Below are 17,567 nucleotides of genomic sequence, written 5' to 3'. Positions count from 1 at the left end.
TGTATGACGCTGTGGTTAAAAGCATCTGCTTAAATGTAAACTAGACTGTATTATTAATGAAAATATTACACTGACAATGTTACAGTTTATGAAACTTTTGAACTTTGAAATAACTGGTCCCAGATGGCGTATTGTTTTGACTGCTTGGTCCTCCCCCCTGGCTCCTCCTAACCAGACAGGCTCAGATGAAGAACTAGAGTAGTTCCCTCCTCCCAGGAGCCAGGTATGCTGGATTGAAGCCAGGTATGCTGGATTGAAGCCAGGTATGCTGGATTGAAGCCAGGTATGCTGGATTGATGGCAGACATGTGAGACCAAACAAGGCCTGGGGCCTCCTGTATAAACGATGAGTACACACGGAAAGCTTGCGTACGCCGGTTTTCACGCACACGGTGTGATGTATAAAAATGTACTTGACGTGAGAATGTGCGGGCCGTCACGGAAACTTTTATACATGAGGCCCCTGGCCTTCACAGACCTTGCTCTCCAGCACATCCCCCCAGCACATCCCCCCAGCCAGCCCCCCAGCACATCCCCCCAGCACATCCCCCCAGCACATCCCCCCAGCCAGCCCCCCAGCACATCCCCCCAGCACATCCCCCCAGCACATCCCCCCAGCACATCCCCCCAGCACATCCCCCCAGCACATCCCCCCAGCCAGCCCCCCAGCACATCCCCCCAGCACATCCCCCCAGCACATCCCCCCAGCCAGCCCCCCAGCACATCCCCCCAGCACATCCCCCCAGCACATCCCCCCAGCACATCCCCCCAGCCAGCCCCCCAGCACATCCCCCCAGCACACCCCCCCAGCACATCCCCCCAGCACATCCCCCCAGCACATCCCCCCAGCACATCCCCCCAGCACATCCCCCCAGCACATCCCCCCAGCCAGCCCCCCAGCACATCCCCCCAGCACATCCCCCCAGCACATCCCCCCAGCACATCCCCCCAGCACATCCCCCCAGCCAGCCCCCCAGCACATCCCCCCAGCACATCCCCCCAGCACATCCCCCCAGCCAGCCCCCCAGCACATCCCCCCAGCACATCCCCCCAGCACATCCCCCCAGCACATCCCCCCAGCCAGCCCCCCAGCACATCCCCCCAGCACACCCCCCCAGCACATCCCCCCAGCACATCCCCCCAGCACATCCCCCCAGCACATCCCCCCAGCACATCCCCCAGCCAGCCCCCCAGCACATCCCCCCAGCACATCCCCCCAGCACATCCCCCCAGCACATCCCCCCAGCACATCCCCCCAGCACATCCCCCCAGCACATCCCCCCAGCCAGCCCCCCAGCACATCCCCCCAGCACATCCCCCCAGCACATCCCCCCAGCACATCCCCCCAGCACATCCCCCCAGCACATCCCCCCAGCACATCCCCCCAGCACATCCCCCCAGCACATCCCCCCAGCACATCCCCCCAGCACAGCCCCCCAGCCAGCCCCCCAGCACAGCCCCCCAGCACAGCCCCCCAGCCAGCCCCCCAGCACAGCCCCCCAGCCAGCCCCCCAGCACATCCCCCCAGCACATCCCCCCAGCACAGCCCCCCAGCCAGCCCCCCAGCACATCCCCCCAGCACAGCCCCCCAGCCAGCCCCCCAGCACAGCCCCCCAGCACAGCCCCCCAGCCAGCCCCCCAGCACAGCCCCCCAGCCAGCCCCCCAGCACATCCCCCCAGCACATCCCCCCAGCACAGCCCCCCAGCACAGCCCCCCAGCCAGCCCCCCAGCACATCCCCCCAGCACATCCCCCCAGCACAGCCCCCCAGCCAGCCCCCCAGCACATCCCCCCAGCACATCCCCCCAGCACAGCCCCCCAGCACAGCCCCCCAGCCAGCCCCCCAGCACATCCCCCCAGCACATCCCCCCAGCACAGCCCCCCAGCCAGCCCCCCAGCACAGCCCCCCAGCCAGCCCCCCAGCCCAGCCCCCCAGCAGCCCCCCAGCCCAGCCCCACAGCCAGCCCCCAGCCCAGCCCCCCAGCCCAGCCCAGCCCAGCCCCCCCAGCCCAGCCCCACAGCCAGCCCCCAGTTCAGCCCCCCAGCCCAGCCCAGCCCAGCCCCCCAGCCCAGCCAGCCCCAGCCCAGCCCCCCAGCCCAGCCCCACAGCCAGCCCCCAAGCCAGCCCCCCAGCCCAGCCCCCCAGCAGCCCCCCAGCCCAGCCCCCCAGCAGCCCCCCAGCCCAGCCCCCCAGCAGCCCCCTAGCCCAGCCCCACAGCCAGCCCCCCAGCCCAGCCCCACAGCCAGCCCCCAGTTCAGCCCCCCAGCCAGCCCACCAGCCAGCCCCCCAGCACAGCCCCCCAGCCAGCCCCCCAGCACAGCCCCCCAGCCCAGCCCACCAGCCAGCCCCTCAGCACAGCCCCCCAGCCAGCCCCCCAGCACAGCCCCCCAGCAGACCCCCAGCAGCCCAGCCCCACAGCCAGCCCCCCAGCCCAGCCCCCCAGCCCAGCCCCCCAACACAGCCCCCCAGCACAGCCCCCCAGCAGCCCCTCAGCCCAGCCCCACAGCCAGCCCCCAGTTCAGCCCAGCCCCCCAGCCCAGCCCCCCAGTTCAGCCCAGCCCCCCAGCCAGCCAGCCCCCCAGCCAGCCAGCCAGCCCCCCAACACAGCCCCACAGCCAGCCCCCAGTTCAGCCCCCCAGCACAGCCCCCCAGCACAGCCCGCCCCCAGTTCAGCCCCCCTGCCCAGCCCCTCAGCCAGCCAGCCCCCTAGCTCCCCAGCCCAGCCAGGTTCAGGCTGAGGATAAACAGACACCAGGGAACGAGAAGCTACACCTTCTGTGACTGAAGTACTGCATGTGAACCATAGGGGGCAACATAAGCCACTAGACCAGGTTGTGTCCCATTAGAGACAGAGTGGCAGCATTTACATGCTCAGCAGATTTGCAGTCCAGTCTACCCTGTTTTCTATTTTATACGAATGTACTCTTCTTAATTCGTTCTCTCTTCCACTTTTAAATTATATTTTTTAAATCAACAATATTTGTTGATTTAATAGTCATGTTTTGACTCAATGTTGGTGTGCTCACCGGTGAGGTCGCTGCTTTCGATGCGTTTGAGGTCGGCGTCGACCCAGAACAGCTTTCCCAGCTTGTTGTCCAGCGCTAGGGACACAGGCCGGATCAGCCCCGTGGTGAACAGAGACTCTCGCTCCGTCCCGTCCAGAGACGCCCCCTCGATCTTGGCTGAGCGCTCCTGCATGGTGGTGAAGTACATGTACCTACAGGGAGGGAGGGAGGGAGACAGAGGGAGGGGATAGAGGAAGGGAGGCATGGACAGAAGGATAGAGGGAGTGATGGATAGAGGGAGTGATGGATAGAGGGAGGGATGGATGGAGGGAGGGAGAGACAAAACAGGGTTAGAAAACAGAACCGTAAACATTATAAGAGTAAACTGAGAGGAAACTGAGTGTGAAGTCTGCTTGGCTTGTGTCTGGAGGACGACAGCTTTCCAGTCTGACTGTCCTGGGTTATAACATGTCAGCTTCTCTCCAACTGTTGTTTGCAGGAGATCTCGGCAGACAACACAGCTTCTCATCTGTTAGTCATTCAGATCCGTCTGGCTCCTGTCTCTCCCACTCAGAGCAGGGACTCACTAGTAGAGACGTTTCAGCAGTAGAACCACGGTGTTACAGAGGAGGCCTCCAACCTCCCTGAGGAGGGGAGAGGAAAGGAGAGGAGGGGAGGAGGAGCCAAGGCAAAGAGGAGAGCACCCAAACAGCCACCATCTGTTTCACACATGGTTGCCTCCTCCTCCTCCTGTCTCCTGCTCTCTGAGGTCCTGTGGTTCCCTGGCCGATCAAGAGCAAATAAACTCTGTCCACAGCCCCTCCCATCCATGTCCACAGCCCCTCCCACTCCTAACTGCCCTCAAAACCCCCCTCACCTGATCACCCACTAATTACCCTGCTGGAGGACCTTCCCACCCAGATCAGCAGAGCTAACTGTACTATATTTACACAGTGGCATCCTTCTGAAACATTTCATAAAGAAACACAAGGAACTATTTTGGTCCCTGCATATTTTTTCATTTTTTGAATTCCCTCTGCTTTTTATTTCCAAGTCTACCACATTCAAAACAACATTTGTTTCAACCACAGCGTAGAGGGGTGCAGTGACAGGCCTAGTTCAGCCAGAACCTTTCAGAACCTTCCAGCCCTCCAGACCAGGTCCAAAACAGCTTTAGTTCAAGTCCTGGAGGTGCATTTGATGTGCTTCTCCTGACACACTGGGTGGGCTGGGTTTGCAGAGATAATATCACTTCTACTAGCTGCACCAACTGAACCAAATGTACCTCAAGTATTTGAAGGCATTGGAAGATGTGCTGAGATTCATTCCGTAACCCTGCAATCAACCATGCTCCCCCCCCGCCCCCCTCACCCTTTCTCTGCGTTGACGACGATGGCTCGGGGCTTGTCGTGTTCGTCCCTGAGCACCACCCCCAGGGCCTCCCCATCCAGATGCTGGACGTTGATGGTGTTCGTGGTCTCACATGTCCAGTACAGGCGCCGGCTGTACGGGTCCACACTCAGGTCATGGGGCTGCTTCTCTGAGCTCTGCTGGGGGGCTGGAGGCAAGGTGGACACCACCACGGAGGACTGGGGGGGGGAGGAGGAGGAGAGATGTAGGGAAGAGAGGACAGCGATGGAGGGAGAGGAAGGAAGGGAGAGATGGAGGGAGTGAGGGAAGAATGGAGGAACAGCAAGGGAGGGGGGTGTATGAGGATGTGGGGAGGGGATGTATGGGTATTATAAAAGCAGGAATAAGTGATGTGATACTTTATACACACACACCAGAAAAATGTTACACATACATAAACAGATGTGTATTGTGATGCTTTCACTAACTTCATCTATCAGTTATGGACATGCTGATTGATGCTTTCACTAACTTCATCTGATCAGTTATGGACATGCTGATTGCCACTGGCATATGATCATCAGTAGATCAAGTATCAAGTATCAAGTATTACACTCAAGTATTACCTCATGTCACCTTATTGTTTTCTTAATATAAATCAATTTGATATAAATAATATCATAATGTTATGACTGGGAGGAACACGATGGTTCAGTTTCTGACCTGCGTGCCGTCGTCGCGTGCACGGCGGATGTTCTGCCGCCCGTCCACCCAGTACAGCAGCTGCTCCAGGGGGTCATAGCTGATGGCCCGAACACTCTTCAGAACATGGATGGGCAGGATGATATCCGGGCTCTGCTCCCCCAAAACCATCCTGCTGATGGAGGTCTTCTGGCTGAACAGCAGGAAGCTGGAGGGAGCTGGAGGAGGGGAGGAGGGGAGGGGAAAGGAGAGGAGCAAGGAGGTGGGATGTGTATATAGGAGGGTGATGGTGGAAAGGTGGAAGAGGAGAAAAGTGGGTGAATATAGGGATGGCTGGCACAGTGACTGTTTGGTTAGTTTTGGGTTTAGTTTTGGGTTTAGGGTTGGGGTTAGGCCGGTAGGGCTGGGACAGAGGTCAGGGGTCCAAAAATAAACACATATAAACACTCACACATACACACACAGACACACACACCAACTCCAGCCAGCGCCCCATGACTCAGGAAGTCATCAGCTCACTAGAATGTAAACAGGGTCTCTGGAGAGACGGAGCTCTGCAACAGGAACAGACAGGACCTAACCCTAACCCTTCACCAGCCAAGACTGGTGAAGGGTTAAGATCGATACATTTTTCAATCAATGTTTCAATCAATCCATTTATCCCTGTATGCCGTATGATCAGGGGATGCAGGATGAGAGGGTTAGGTTAACCCAGTTTATGCAGGATGAGAGGGTTAGGTTAACCCAGTTTATGCAGGATGAGAGGGTTAGGTTAACCCAGTTTATGCAGGATGAGAGGGTTAGGTTAACCCAGTTTATGCAGGATGAGAGGGTTAGGTTAACCCAGTTTATGCAGGATGAGAGGGTTAGGTTAACCCAGTTTATGCAGGATGAGAGGGTTAGGTTAACCCAGTTTATGCAGGATGAGAGGGTTAGGTTAACCCAGTTTATGCAGGATGAGAGGGTTAGGTTAACCCAGTCTATGCAGGATGAGAGGGTTAGGTTAACCCAGTCTATGCAGGATGAGAGGGTTAGGTTAAACCAGTCTATGCAGGATGAGAGGGTTAGGTTAACCCAGTCTATGCAGGATGAGAGGGTTAGGTTAACCCAGTCTATGCAGGATGAGAGGGTTAGGTTAAACCAGTCTATGCAGGATGAGAGGGTTAGGTTAACCCATTCTATGCAGGATGAGAGGGTTAGGTTAACCCAGTCTATGCAGGATGAGAGGGTTAGGTTAACCCAGTCTATGCAGGATGAGAGGGTTAGGTTAACCCAGTCTATGCAGGATGAGAGGGTTAGGTTAACACAGTCTATGCAGGATGAGAGGGTTAGGTTAACCCAGTTTATGCAGGATTAGAGGGGTTAGGTTAACCCAGTCTATGAGGGACTCACAGCTGCAGTTGCGTCCGTTGGGGTCCAGGGTGTAATGGGAGGCGCAGCGGCACTGGGCTCCAGAGGGAGACGCCAGGCAGAGGTGGGCACAGTTCCCGTTGCCCTGGGAACACTGGTTGGTGCCGTTCTGGCGGGAGGAGTGGAAGACCAGGATGTCCATGACGTACTCCAGCTGGCCCTGCACCACGGTGCGGTTCAGACCGCTGCGCTTGTCCACGCGCTCAATACTGCGCAGGTTCCAGTCCGTCCAGTAGATGTAGTCCCGGTACTGGGTGAGGCCAAACGGGTGGGGCAAGTCATCCACTACAATCTCCCTCTGAAGACCTGGGGGGAGGAGGAAGGGTTTAGGGTGGAGGAAGTAGGGTGGAGGAAATTACAGGTCTATCAAAGTGTTCGGGTTACCTTGCATGTTGGTGGACTCAATCATGCAGGTGTCCAGGTCGGTCCAGTACAGTCGCTGGTCAGTGTAGTCAATGGTGAGGCCGTTGGCCCGGCCCACCTTGTCCACCAGGGTGACGATGCTGCTGCCGTCCATGTGGGCACGGGCGATGCGAGGCCTGCCGCCCCACTCTGTCCAGTACATGAACCTGCCGACCCGACACAGAACACTGCCTCAGAACCAGAACACTGCCTCAGAACCAGAACACTGCCTCAGAACCACAACCAAGAGGATTTTAGGATTGGGCTGGCAGTGGGGATGGATGGGATGATGTGCCTCAAGCTGAGAAGCACCAAACATGAAGCTAGAATACTTGGAACACCAGGCAGGTATGAGCACACTGGAGCGGTGTTCCCTACGCCCGTCACCTCCCCCTCCATCAAAGCACCACCCACAGGCCACATGTCTGCATTCCCACACTAACTGGAATGGAGCGTAATTTGGTGAATGGCAGTTGGCTTCTCTGCCACTTCATTGGGGGAGGGACATGTTGTACAGATTTACTAGAAGAGAACAAGCATGACTGCTGCCTGCCTCAGGCTATGACATCACCGCCAGAGTGGCATGTGAAGACTGCGGCACAAGCAAGTGTGAAAGTGTGTGTGTGTGTGGGCGTTGTGCGGTGTGTGTGCAGTGAGCATGTGTGTGTGTGTGGGCGTTGTGCGGTGTGTGTGCAGTGAGCATGTGTGAGTGTGTTCCTGCTACACAGACGACAACCTGCCAGTAAGAGTTAGAGGAGCAGTAGGAGGCCAGCCACACCCAGAGACGTGAGGTGTACTTAAGGAACACAGTAGTCTGTAGCTACAGGAAATCCACATGCTGTTGTTGGGGTTGTAAAGGGTGCTGTTGTTGGGGTTGGGGAGAGTGCTGGTTGGAGGAAGGGTTTTTATCGGGGTCAAATTTTGTTCTCTGACATTTGTAGGTATCTCTCTATGGCTTGGCATGCCTCTGAGCCCCAGGTGAACCTATGGAGGTCGTTCTCACCCTCTGGCAGGGTCCAGGGCGAGGGAGCGAGGGTTGTCCAGGTCCTTACACACCAGGACCTGCCTGTACTGCCCATCCAGCCTGGAGACCTCGATCCTGTTGGTGCCGGTGTCGGCCCAGTAAATGTTCCGGGCCATCCAGTCCACCGCCATGCCTTCTGGGTAATCCAGGCCGAACTCGATGACGTGCTCCACAGAGCTTCCGTTCATGAAGGCTCTGCTGATCGTCTGAAGGACAGCAAGAGGACACACCACACTCAAACTCCTCCTTTTCCCTCTCCTCCTCTCCCTCTTGCTATCTTCCTCCTCCATCTCTTCCTCCTCCACCTCCCTCTCCTCCTCCTCCACCTCCCTCTCCTCTTCCTCCACCTCCCTCTCCTCCTCTTGCCTCTCTTCCTCCTCCACCTCCCTCTCCTCCTCCTGCCTCTCTTCCTCCTCCACCTCCCTCTCCTCCACCTCCCTCTCTTCCTCCTCCTCCTTCTCCCTCTCTCTCTTCCTCCTCTCGCTCTCCTCCTCCTCCTCTCTCTCCTCCTCCCTCTCCTCCTCCTCCACCTCCCTCCTCCACCTTCCTCTCCTCCTATCTCTCTTGCTCTCTTCCTCCTCCTCCCTCTCTTCCTCCTCCTCCTCCCTCTCTTCCTCCTCCACCTCCCTCTCTTCCTCCTCCACCTCCCTCTCCTCCACCTCCCTTTCCTCCTCCTCCTCTCTCTCCTCCTCCTCTCGCTCTCCTCCTCCTCCTTCCTCTCTTCCTCCTCCACCTCCCTCTCCTCTCCCTCTTGCTCTCTTCCTCCTCCACCTCCCTCTTCCTCCTCCACCTCCCTCTCCTCCTCTCCCTCTTGCTCTCTTCCTCCTCCTCCCTCTCTTCCTTCTCCACCTCCCTCTTCCTCCTCCACCTCCCTCTCCTCCTCTCCCTCTTGCTCTCTTCCTCCTCCTCCCTCTCTTCCTCCTCCACCTCCCTCTTCCTCCTCCACCTCCCTCTCCTCTCCCTCTTGCTCTCTTCCTCCTCCTCCCTCTCTTCCTCCTCCACCTCCCTCTTCCTCCTCCACCTCCCTCTTCCTCCTCCACCTCCCTCTCCTCTCCCTCTTGCTCTCTTCCTCCTCCTCCCTCTCTTCCTCCTCCACCTCCCTCTCCTCTCCCTCTTGCTCTCTTCCTCCTCCTCCATCTCTTCCTCCTCCACCTCCCTCTCCTCTCCCTCTTGCTCTCTTCCTCCTCCTCCCTCTCTTCCTCCTCCACCTCCCTCTCTTCCTCCTCCACCTCCCTCTCCTCCACCTCCCTCTCTTCCTCCTCCTCCTTCTCCCTCTCTCTCTTCCTCCTCTCGCTCTCCTCCTCCTCCTCCTCTCTCTCCTCCTCCCTTTCCTCCTCCTCCTTCTCCCTCTCTCTCTTCCTCCTCTCGCTCTCCTCCTCCTCCCTCTCCTCCTCCTCCTCCTCTCTTATTCCTCCTCCTCCTCTCTCTCCTCCTCCCTCTCCTCCTCCTCCCTCTCTTCCTCCTCCACCTCCCTCTCCTCCTCCTCCTCCCTCTCTCTCTCTCCTCCTCCTCCCTCTCCTCCTCCTCCCTCTCCTCCTCTCCCTCTTGCTCTCTTCCTCCTCCACCTCCCTCTTCCTCCTCCACCTCCCTCTCCTCCACCTCCCTTTCCTCCTCCTCCTTCTCCCTCTCTCTCTTCCTCATCTCCCTCTCCTCCTCCTCCCTCTCCTCCTCCTCCTCCTCCTTCTCCTCCTCCTCCTCCCTCTCTCTCTCTCCTCCTCCTCCCTCTCCTCCTCTTCCTTCTCCTCCTCCTCCTCCTCCTCCTCCCTCTCTCTCTCCTCCTCCTCCCTCTCCTCCTCCTCCTCCCCCTCCTCCTCCCTCTCTTCCTCCTCCACCTCCCTCTCCTCCTCTCTCTCTTCCTCCTCCCCTCACCTTGGTGCTGACATCGGTCCAATATATCCGGTTCTCGGAGACGTCAAAGTCGAGTGCGGAGGCCTCCTTGACGCCGGTGAGTGGTATGGCCACATCGTTGCTGTTGGTGCCCAGGGAGATGCTGCGTATGTCGGCCCGGTTGGTGAACAGGAGGAAGGCTTCAGGAACCACGCAGGTGTGCAGATCGCTCAGCAGCTCCAGGCCCATGGGGCATGCGCAGCGCAGACCCTGCGGACGGTGGAAACACAGGTGGCTGCAACCCCCGTTGACCTCCGCACAGCCGTTGGTACCTGGATGGGGGCGGGGGGGAATGGTGATAGGTCAGTGTAACTTTGTTCTGTGTGTGTGTAGACGTACATCCCTATTTGAAGCACCACTGCATGTGTAGCTACTATCTCTCCACAGGTCTCTTATCAACGACTTGTCCTTCTCGCCTCACCAAAGGTCTTAGTGGACATCCCCTCATCAAACCACACCATCCCTTATCCCTCTTCTTTTCTTCTCTACTTACACCCTCTCCTTCACTTTTAACTTCCATCATTTCCCTGTACCTCTCCCTACTTCAATCCCCCTCCTCCTCCACTATCTCCTCTACCCCTTCCTCCTATTCTCCTGCTCCTCCCCCTCCTGCTCCTCCTCTTCATCTTTCTCCTGTTCCTCCTGCTATTCCTCTACCTCCCGCTCCTCCTCACCCTCCTGCTACTCCTCCCCCTTCTCTTCCTCTTCCTCCTCCTCCTCTACTTCCTCCTCCTCCTCTTCCTCCCCCTCCTGCTACTCCTCCCGCTCCTCCTCTTCCTCCTGCTCCTCCCCCTTACCAAAGGTCTCTGTGACCCTGGTGGCCTTCAGGCCCATAAGGTCGGGCAGCTGGTCGATGATGATCTCTCGTATAGCCTGGGTCTTGTGCACCCTCTCGATGCTCCTGCGCTGCCAGTCGGTCCAGTAGATGAAGTCACCTAGCAGCGTGAAGCCAAAGATGTGGGGCAGCTTGTCCTGCAGGAGCACCCTCCTGTCAGAGCCATCCACGTTCATCACCTGAGGGGCAGGGAGAGCGCTTATTGAAGTAAACACAGACACACACACAAGGTCTGTACAAGGTGGCAGGGTTTGAAATTGTTGAGAATAAGTTGAGAGCTGTCTCAAGTTATACAGCCAATCAAAAACAAAAACATGAGGAACATGGGGAACCACACACACACACCCGCATGCACACACACACACACACAAGATGGGAGGGAGGACAGGCTTGTGTCTAATTTCTCTGAAAGCAGCAATTACAGTCTGCTCAACCCTGAGCCTGCATTACTGTTACAGAGGCTGCAAATAGCTGCAAGTTGGTAGATTTGAGCTAACTGATGTCAGCTGCAGGAGTATTTCAGCGTCTCCAGACATGGGTTAAGGTTAGGGCTTGCACACTGAGGGCCTTATGTACTAACGCTTTTGCGCCCACTTCAGGCGTATTTGTTTCGCAATTTGCGTGTAAAAGAATGGCGAGGTATGCACAAACATGCCGCACTGAGGTAAAAGCGTAGACTGCCTGTCGCGGGAACTGAAAATGGCAAATTGCACTTTACCGTGTCATGCATATGCATTCACGGGAGGGTCAAGGGGAAAGTGGGAGTTTCCTATAAAGAGATGGGAGGGGATGCGTAAAGTGCGCCTAATTATGTATTCCGCGGTATGTACAAAAACCGCCTGTGAAAGCGCACCTCTATTTTGCGGTGAAAATTCTCTGCCTGTTACAAAAGGCGTAAACCAGGATGCGCATATGCCTCCTGGTGTAATGGCAGCCGTAACCCGATCAAGATGAAGACATAGGACAAAGAATTTTCACACTTTTTGAGTTGAGTGAACACAAAATCATTACGCGTTACAGATTAAGCAGCCATGCAATATTACAGTTACTGGAAGAAATCAAAGATTACATTGAATCTCCGACTCAGCGTTCACATTCCATTCCAGCAGTTGTTAAACTCCTCGCTACATTACAAATATTGACATCAGGATCATTTCAAACAGTCTTCGCTGTTTTGACTTTGGTGGCTGATCCATGATAGAAAGAGAGAAGGAGGCCCATTCAATTGCGCGTTTAAATTCTTGCAATGTATGGTATAGTGGGCGGAGAAAAGCGCTTACGGGGTAGAGGGTAGGGGGTAGGAGGTAGAGGGTAGGGGGTAGAGGGTAGAAGGCAGGCGGTAGAGGGTAGAAGGCAGGGGGTAGGAGGTAGGAGGTAGAGGGTAGTGGGTAGGGGTTAGGAGGTAGAGGGTAGAGGGCAGGGGGTAGGAGGTAGAGGGTAGTGGGTAGGGGTTAGGAGGTAGAGGGTAGAGGGCAGGCGGTAGAGGGTAGAAGGCAGGGGGTAGGAGGTAGGAGGTAGAGGGTAGTGGGTAGAGGGTAGAAGGCAGGGGGTAGGAGGTAGAGGGTAGTGGGTAGGGGTTAGGAGGTAGAGGGTAGAGGGCAGGCGGTAGAGGGTAGGGAATAGGAGGTAGGGGGTAGGAGGTAGAGGGTAGGAGGTAGAGGGTAGGAGGTAGAGGGCAGGCGGTAGAGGGTAGGGAATAGGAGGTAGGGGGTAGGAGGTAGAGGGTAGGAGGTAGAGGGTAGGAGGTAGAGGGTAGGGAGTAGGAGGTAGAGGATAGGAGGTAGGGGGTAGGAGGTAGAGGGTAGGGAGTAGGAGGTAGAGGATAGGAGGTAGGGGGTAGGAGGTAGAGGGTAGGGAGTAGGAGGTAGAGGATAGGAGGTAGGGGGTAGGAGGTAGAGGGTAGGGAGTAGGAGGTAGAGGATAGGAGGTAGGGGGTAGGAGGTAGAGGGTAGGGAGTAGGAGGTAGAGGATAGGAGGTAGGGGGTAGGAGGTAGAGGGTAGGGAGTAGGAGGTAGAGGATAGGAGGTAGGGGGTAGGAGGGAGGGGTTGGGTATCCTGGGGGGGGGGGGGGGTGTCCTGGGACTGTGTGGGTAAACGCATGGCTGCCAGTGGACACAGGCCCCTCTGTGATGCTCAGGCAGCCCAGCTGCCTCGGCTAATTATCCCAGAACAGACCTGCTGAGGTCACACACACACTCATACACACACACACACACTCGTACACACACACGCCTCCAGGCTGTGTGAATTGCTCAAACAAACAGTAATCGAGGGAAACCATGACCTCTATAAGCAAACATCTGAACAAGTATTAGAAAATGTTTCTGTCAAGATAGACATTTCAGGTTGGCAACAAATAAATGTGTCAAAACAAGACAACAACTCTGTTGTGAAAACAGGCTGTGACATTCTGAGGCCAGACACAGATGGATGAGATGCTAGGCTGTATTTCTACTGGGCTGTATTTCTACTGGGCTGTATTTCTACTGGGCTGTATTTCTATCTAGTTCTGACCCAGCCGGATTCTGGGCCCAATCAAGAAACCAAACCAAACAAATGCAGAGGCGCTCCTGCCAGCATGAAGCCGTTCCTGCTTTACAAAAATGCTTTTCATTTCCTGAGAGACAATTAGACATGGCCCTCTCCTATGAACGAAGCTGTCTCTCTCCGTCTCTGGTCTGGTTTGTCAAGGAGAATCATGTAGAGGGAGGGCTTTTCTATATCGTGTGAGAACCCCCATTTTCTTGACCGAGGAAAAACGTTACAAAACAAACAAAACCAAAAACACAAAAGTCTAATCAGAGATGCAGAGAGAAGTCAGGCTTCAATGGAGGCTGATTGTGAAGCTGCGCTCTGCTCCTCTGTGTCTCCAGGCGCCACTAATTCAATCTGCAGGCTTCTGTGACGGGCTGAGGGCCTGAGTCACACTCCAGCAACTGGAAAGGACAGTCTTGGAGCTGGAGGTAAAACAGCCAACTAAAGGAACACTCTACTAATTAAAGAAACAGTCTTGTATCTGAAGTGAGTGGGATAAATAATTCAATACAAACGTGACAGTCTGCTAATTAGTGTACCAGTTTTTTGTTAGTCAGCAACAAAAAGTGAAGTAAAAAGAAAATCAAGAAAGCTTTGAACTTTAGAGATAGATGAACTGCTCAATGCCATCATTGACACATTCACACTGGTGACGGTCCCGAACTGCATGAAGAGAGGTAAACAAATCAAACGCACACAGACATACACAAACACACACCTGAACCTCACAGCCCACTGCCTCCATCCGATGAACACTGCCACTTCACTTACCTGGCAGATTTTTATCAATTACCCTCCCCCTAACCCTGCCCCACCCATTCTGACCCCCCCCAGGCCGCCCTATTCAATGTGAGATTCTTTGAAATATTAGAGGCCTGCGCTGGAGGTTTGGCCCAGTCTTCAGAGGCCCGACTCGGCAACAGATGATGTTATCTTTTTATCTGCCGTTTCGTCTTCACGTAAAGCCAAGAACAGCGAAGCCTTAATTCAAACAGAATGTCCCTACTGCTCTTTCACTTCCCATCACTCCTCCCCTCCTCACCCCCTTTCTCTCTCTGTCTCTCTCCTCTCTCCCTCCCCACCATTCCACCCCTCTCCCCTCCCCCTCTTCTCTCTCCCTCCTCTCTCTCTCTCCTCTCTTCCTGTGCTCTCTCCCTCCATTCTCTCTCCTCCCCACCCTTCCCTCCTCTCTGTTTCACACTCTGTCCTCTGAGACCAATAACAACATCACTAACTACCACAGCCTCACTGTCATCTGTCTCTTTCTCTCTATTTCTGTCTTCACAGTAGAGAGCAGTAAAGACTAACTAGTAGTAGTGGGTAGGAGTTGACCTGAAGCATCATGTGAAGATAACAAGGTTAACACAGCTTTCAGACCCAGCATGTGTTTCCTGTTTACTAAACTTCTAAACAGACAAATACCACATCAACATCCTGCAGTGATTCTGACAAGACTATCAGACTGGACGCTCTGCTAACTGTGACTGGAGCCTTCCGATAGAACATGCATCACCATGGGCCCACACTCAGGGATACAGAGCAACACACAGGCCTAGAAGCAGGCCTGTACTGGGCAGAACTAGATCCAGGCCGGTACTGGGCAGAACTAGAGCCAGTCCAGTACTAGTAGAACTAGAACCAGGCCGGTACTGGGCAGAACTAGAGCCAGTCCAGTACTAGTAGAACTAGAACCAGGCCGGTACTGGGCAGAACTAGAGCCAGTCCAGTACTAGTAGAACTAGAACCAGGCCGGTACTGGGCAGAACTAGAGCCAGTCCAGTACTAGTAGAACTAGAACCAGGCCGGTACTGGGGGGAGGGGGAACTACAACCAGGCCTAGAACTGGGGCCCTCGCCAAGTGATACTACAGATTATGAGTTGAGTTGCGTATGATCTCAAATTGCAATAATCCAGCTCTTCTTATCAAACGTAACAGTCATTTAACTCATGGTTACAATGGTAAACCAGCACAACAATGACAATTACCACGCCAAAACACTACATTCTAAGCAGACACATTACAAAAAAGAAATTCATGAAGTTGCATTTGTATTTCGAACAAACGGCAAATCTATCAGCAAATTTTAACACTATTTACCGCCTTGCATCATGGGAATTGACCAGCCAATTAGCCACGCTTTCTTCATATTTTCACTTCGTCATTTCGTTCTTCAGTCAGTTTGACGGTATAACCTTCAAATGCATAACACAACCCTTCTGTCTGCTTCTTTCTCAAGTACCTTTTTTGTTTTTTCTATTAATACTCCAATTGATAATTATTAGTATAGTATAAGAGTATAGGGCTTCAAAATGTTTTGGCAGTAATTAAGGTTACCGCTTTAGTAACAAAAAAGATTCAATGTGCAATGCATAATAGATTTTCCTAGACATGAATAATTAGAATATACAAGATGGGGTGCTGGTCGTGTATTGCATGCCGCACTATGTGATCAAAATGACAGTTCTCTCTACAGTCAGAGCTCGCGCAAGAAGGTGGCACGTAAGGGAGATACCCTTTCCAAAACTTATAAGGGCGTAATAGTTTGTGAAAGACCCAGAGAAACACAAATATCCCGGAAAATTTTGGAATCCCTGCCGGACGCATTTTTTAGGTCTCGAAAAGAGGACATGTCGGGGTAAAAGAGGACGTCTGGTCACCCTACCTATTCACCTTATTCCGCCCTGCCCACTTTTTCTTCTTTTTGTACTTCCGTTGTAATGGCACTTCCGGTTTACCGGGGATGTCATTCAAGTCAATGGAGAACTGCCGAGAAGTACCGCTGCTAAAATATTAAATAATTAGGTGGATTTGTGCCAGATGTGCTATGTTCGTGTGCTACAACAAGTCAACAATACACCCTTTCACTGGATGGCTTGAAAACGACTTTTAAGTGTTTATATAATTTGTTTACCGGTCAAATAGCTGCCCTGCGCTCTGCTGTGCTGCGATAAGCAGGCGTTACATTCCCAACTAACACATGACATTGCGGCAACGTTGCTATTACCTTCTGGCACCGTTGCCGCGACGTCGTAGCAACGTTATAGATTGAATGTTGCCAGTTGGTCCCGTGGACAACGTTGGCGCGACGTCCTACCTTCCTACCTTGGTCAGCTGGATACGTTAATTTTGGTACCATGGGTTACGATGCCGTTACGTCGCTCTTTGGTCGTAGGACAACGGATCTCGAGTGCATTATGTGGTTTATCCAGAGATGGAGAGATCACACTGGACTGCTCTCATTTCTGACACTTTTGTAATGTAGTCTACATGAATTTCAATCACACACAATATTAAATGTTGCATCCCAGCACGTATAAATGTAGGCCTAGACAATGCATGTAATTCATGTGCAACTCAGCCCCAGCATGTCATTGGTCATCAATTTTCTCATATGCAGAAACGTAGCTTTAATAAATAAAATACTTCACTGAATTTGGAATATAATTTAGTCTTTCATTGTTTAGCCTACTATAAACATGTACAAAAGCAATCAATTGGTGATGTGTAACATAAGCAAACATTCTTTGTATAGCATACCAAAGCTGTATGACACAATGCAAATTTGTGCTCCAATAATTTTGTAATACAAAATTGTTCAATGTGACCAAAAGGTAAGCGACTCTTAAGAGATTAATTTCCAAAGACAAGTCATCACAGAATATTACAGTTCTTCCTTAGCAAACCTGCCCCTTAGTCTGCCCCTGAGCAACAACGTTGCGCTTGCCCACTTCAACGCATCGCTGAAACTGGGGTTTCAGAAGAGATTTTGCAGGGGGATCTTACGTTCCACCGCCTTTCACGCATTGGTTTTCACCTCGAAAATAATTACTTCAAAAGGTGAGTTTCTTTACAGAAATAGTTTTAAATATATAAATGTATTTGCAGAAATTGAATGGGCATGCTATTACGTATAGTTGAAATGTAGGCTATTTAGCCTGTTTATTTGCTATCAGATTCACATTGTTTAAGTTAGGATTTCGCTAGCTAGAGGTAATAGGTTAAAGCCTCCAGACAGTTCTGTTGAAATAGTGAAAATGCATATATGATATCAAAGTTTAGCGTCTCACAAATCACCCACAAAAGAATCAGTAAAAATAAACGTTCAGTACTGTTAGAAAAACTTGTTCCAAAATAGCTTAGCTCCCGTGAAAGACGGGACTTGGAGAGAAGGCTGTGGAGCTCCTCATAGCAGAGACACTCAAACACGCCCAATGATCCAAAGACCCGTACCCGAAGAACCAGTCAAAATGAACGAATCATTTTGATTTCCTCTAGCTACCAGTACTGAGCCTATGCAGGTCACGTGAAAAATTATCCAATGACTCATACCCGGCAGATGAACGAATCATTGATCTGAAGACTCGGTTGGCAAAAGAACAAAAACATTGATCAGAAGACTCGGTTGGCAGAAGAACGG

At 53.5% G+C, this 17,567-nt stretch overlaps 1 protein-coding gene across 1 annotated transcript in view; it reads right to left on the bottom strand.

Moving 5' to 3' along the window:
• lrp5 (low density lipoprotein receptor-related protein 5) overlaps positions 1–17,567 on the bottom strand; it is an 87,829-nt gene that overhangs the window by 7,123 nt on the left and 63,139 nt on the right. The window contains exons 9-16 of the mRNA XM_062460863.1: positions 10,577–10,793; positions 9,762–10,051; positions 7,872–8,098; positions 6,851–7,035; positions 6,449–6,772; positions 5,078–5,274; positions 4,376–4,593; positions 3,026–3,216 (exon numbers count right to left, since the gene is read on the bottom strand). Of these exons, the coding sequence (XP_062316847.1) occupies positions 3,026–3,216; positions 4,376–4,593; positions 5,078–5,274; positions 6,449–6,772; positions 6,851–7,035; positions 7,872–8,098; positions 9,762–10,051; positions 10,577–10,793 (1,849 nt within the window). The remainder of the gene's footprint in view (positions 1–3,025; positions 3,217–4,375; positions 4,594–5,077; positions 5,275–6,448; positions 6,773–6,850; positions 7,036–7,871; positions 8,099–9,761; positions 10,052–10,576; positions 10,794–17,567) is intronic.

This window comes from Osmerus eperlanus, chromosome 5 (genome assembly GCF_963692335.1).
Source record: "Osmerus eperlanus chromosome 5, fOsmEpe2.1, whole genome shotgun sequence".
NCBI classification, from domain to species: domain Eukaryota; kingdom Metazoa; phylum Chordata; class Actinopteri; order Osmeriformes; family Osmeridae; genus Osmerus; species Osmerus eperlanus.
Note: the sequence above shows the minus strand (reverse complement) of the source record. Positions and strands in the feature narration are given on the sequence as shown.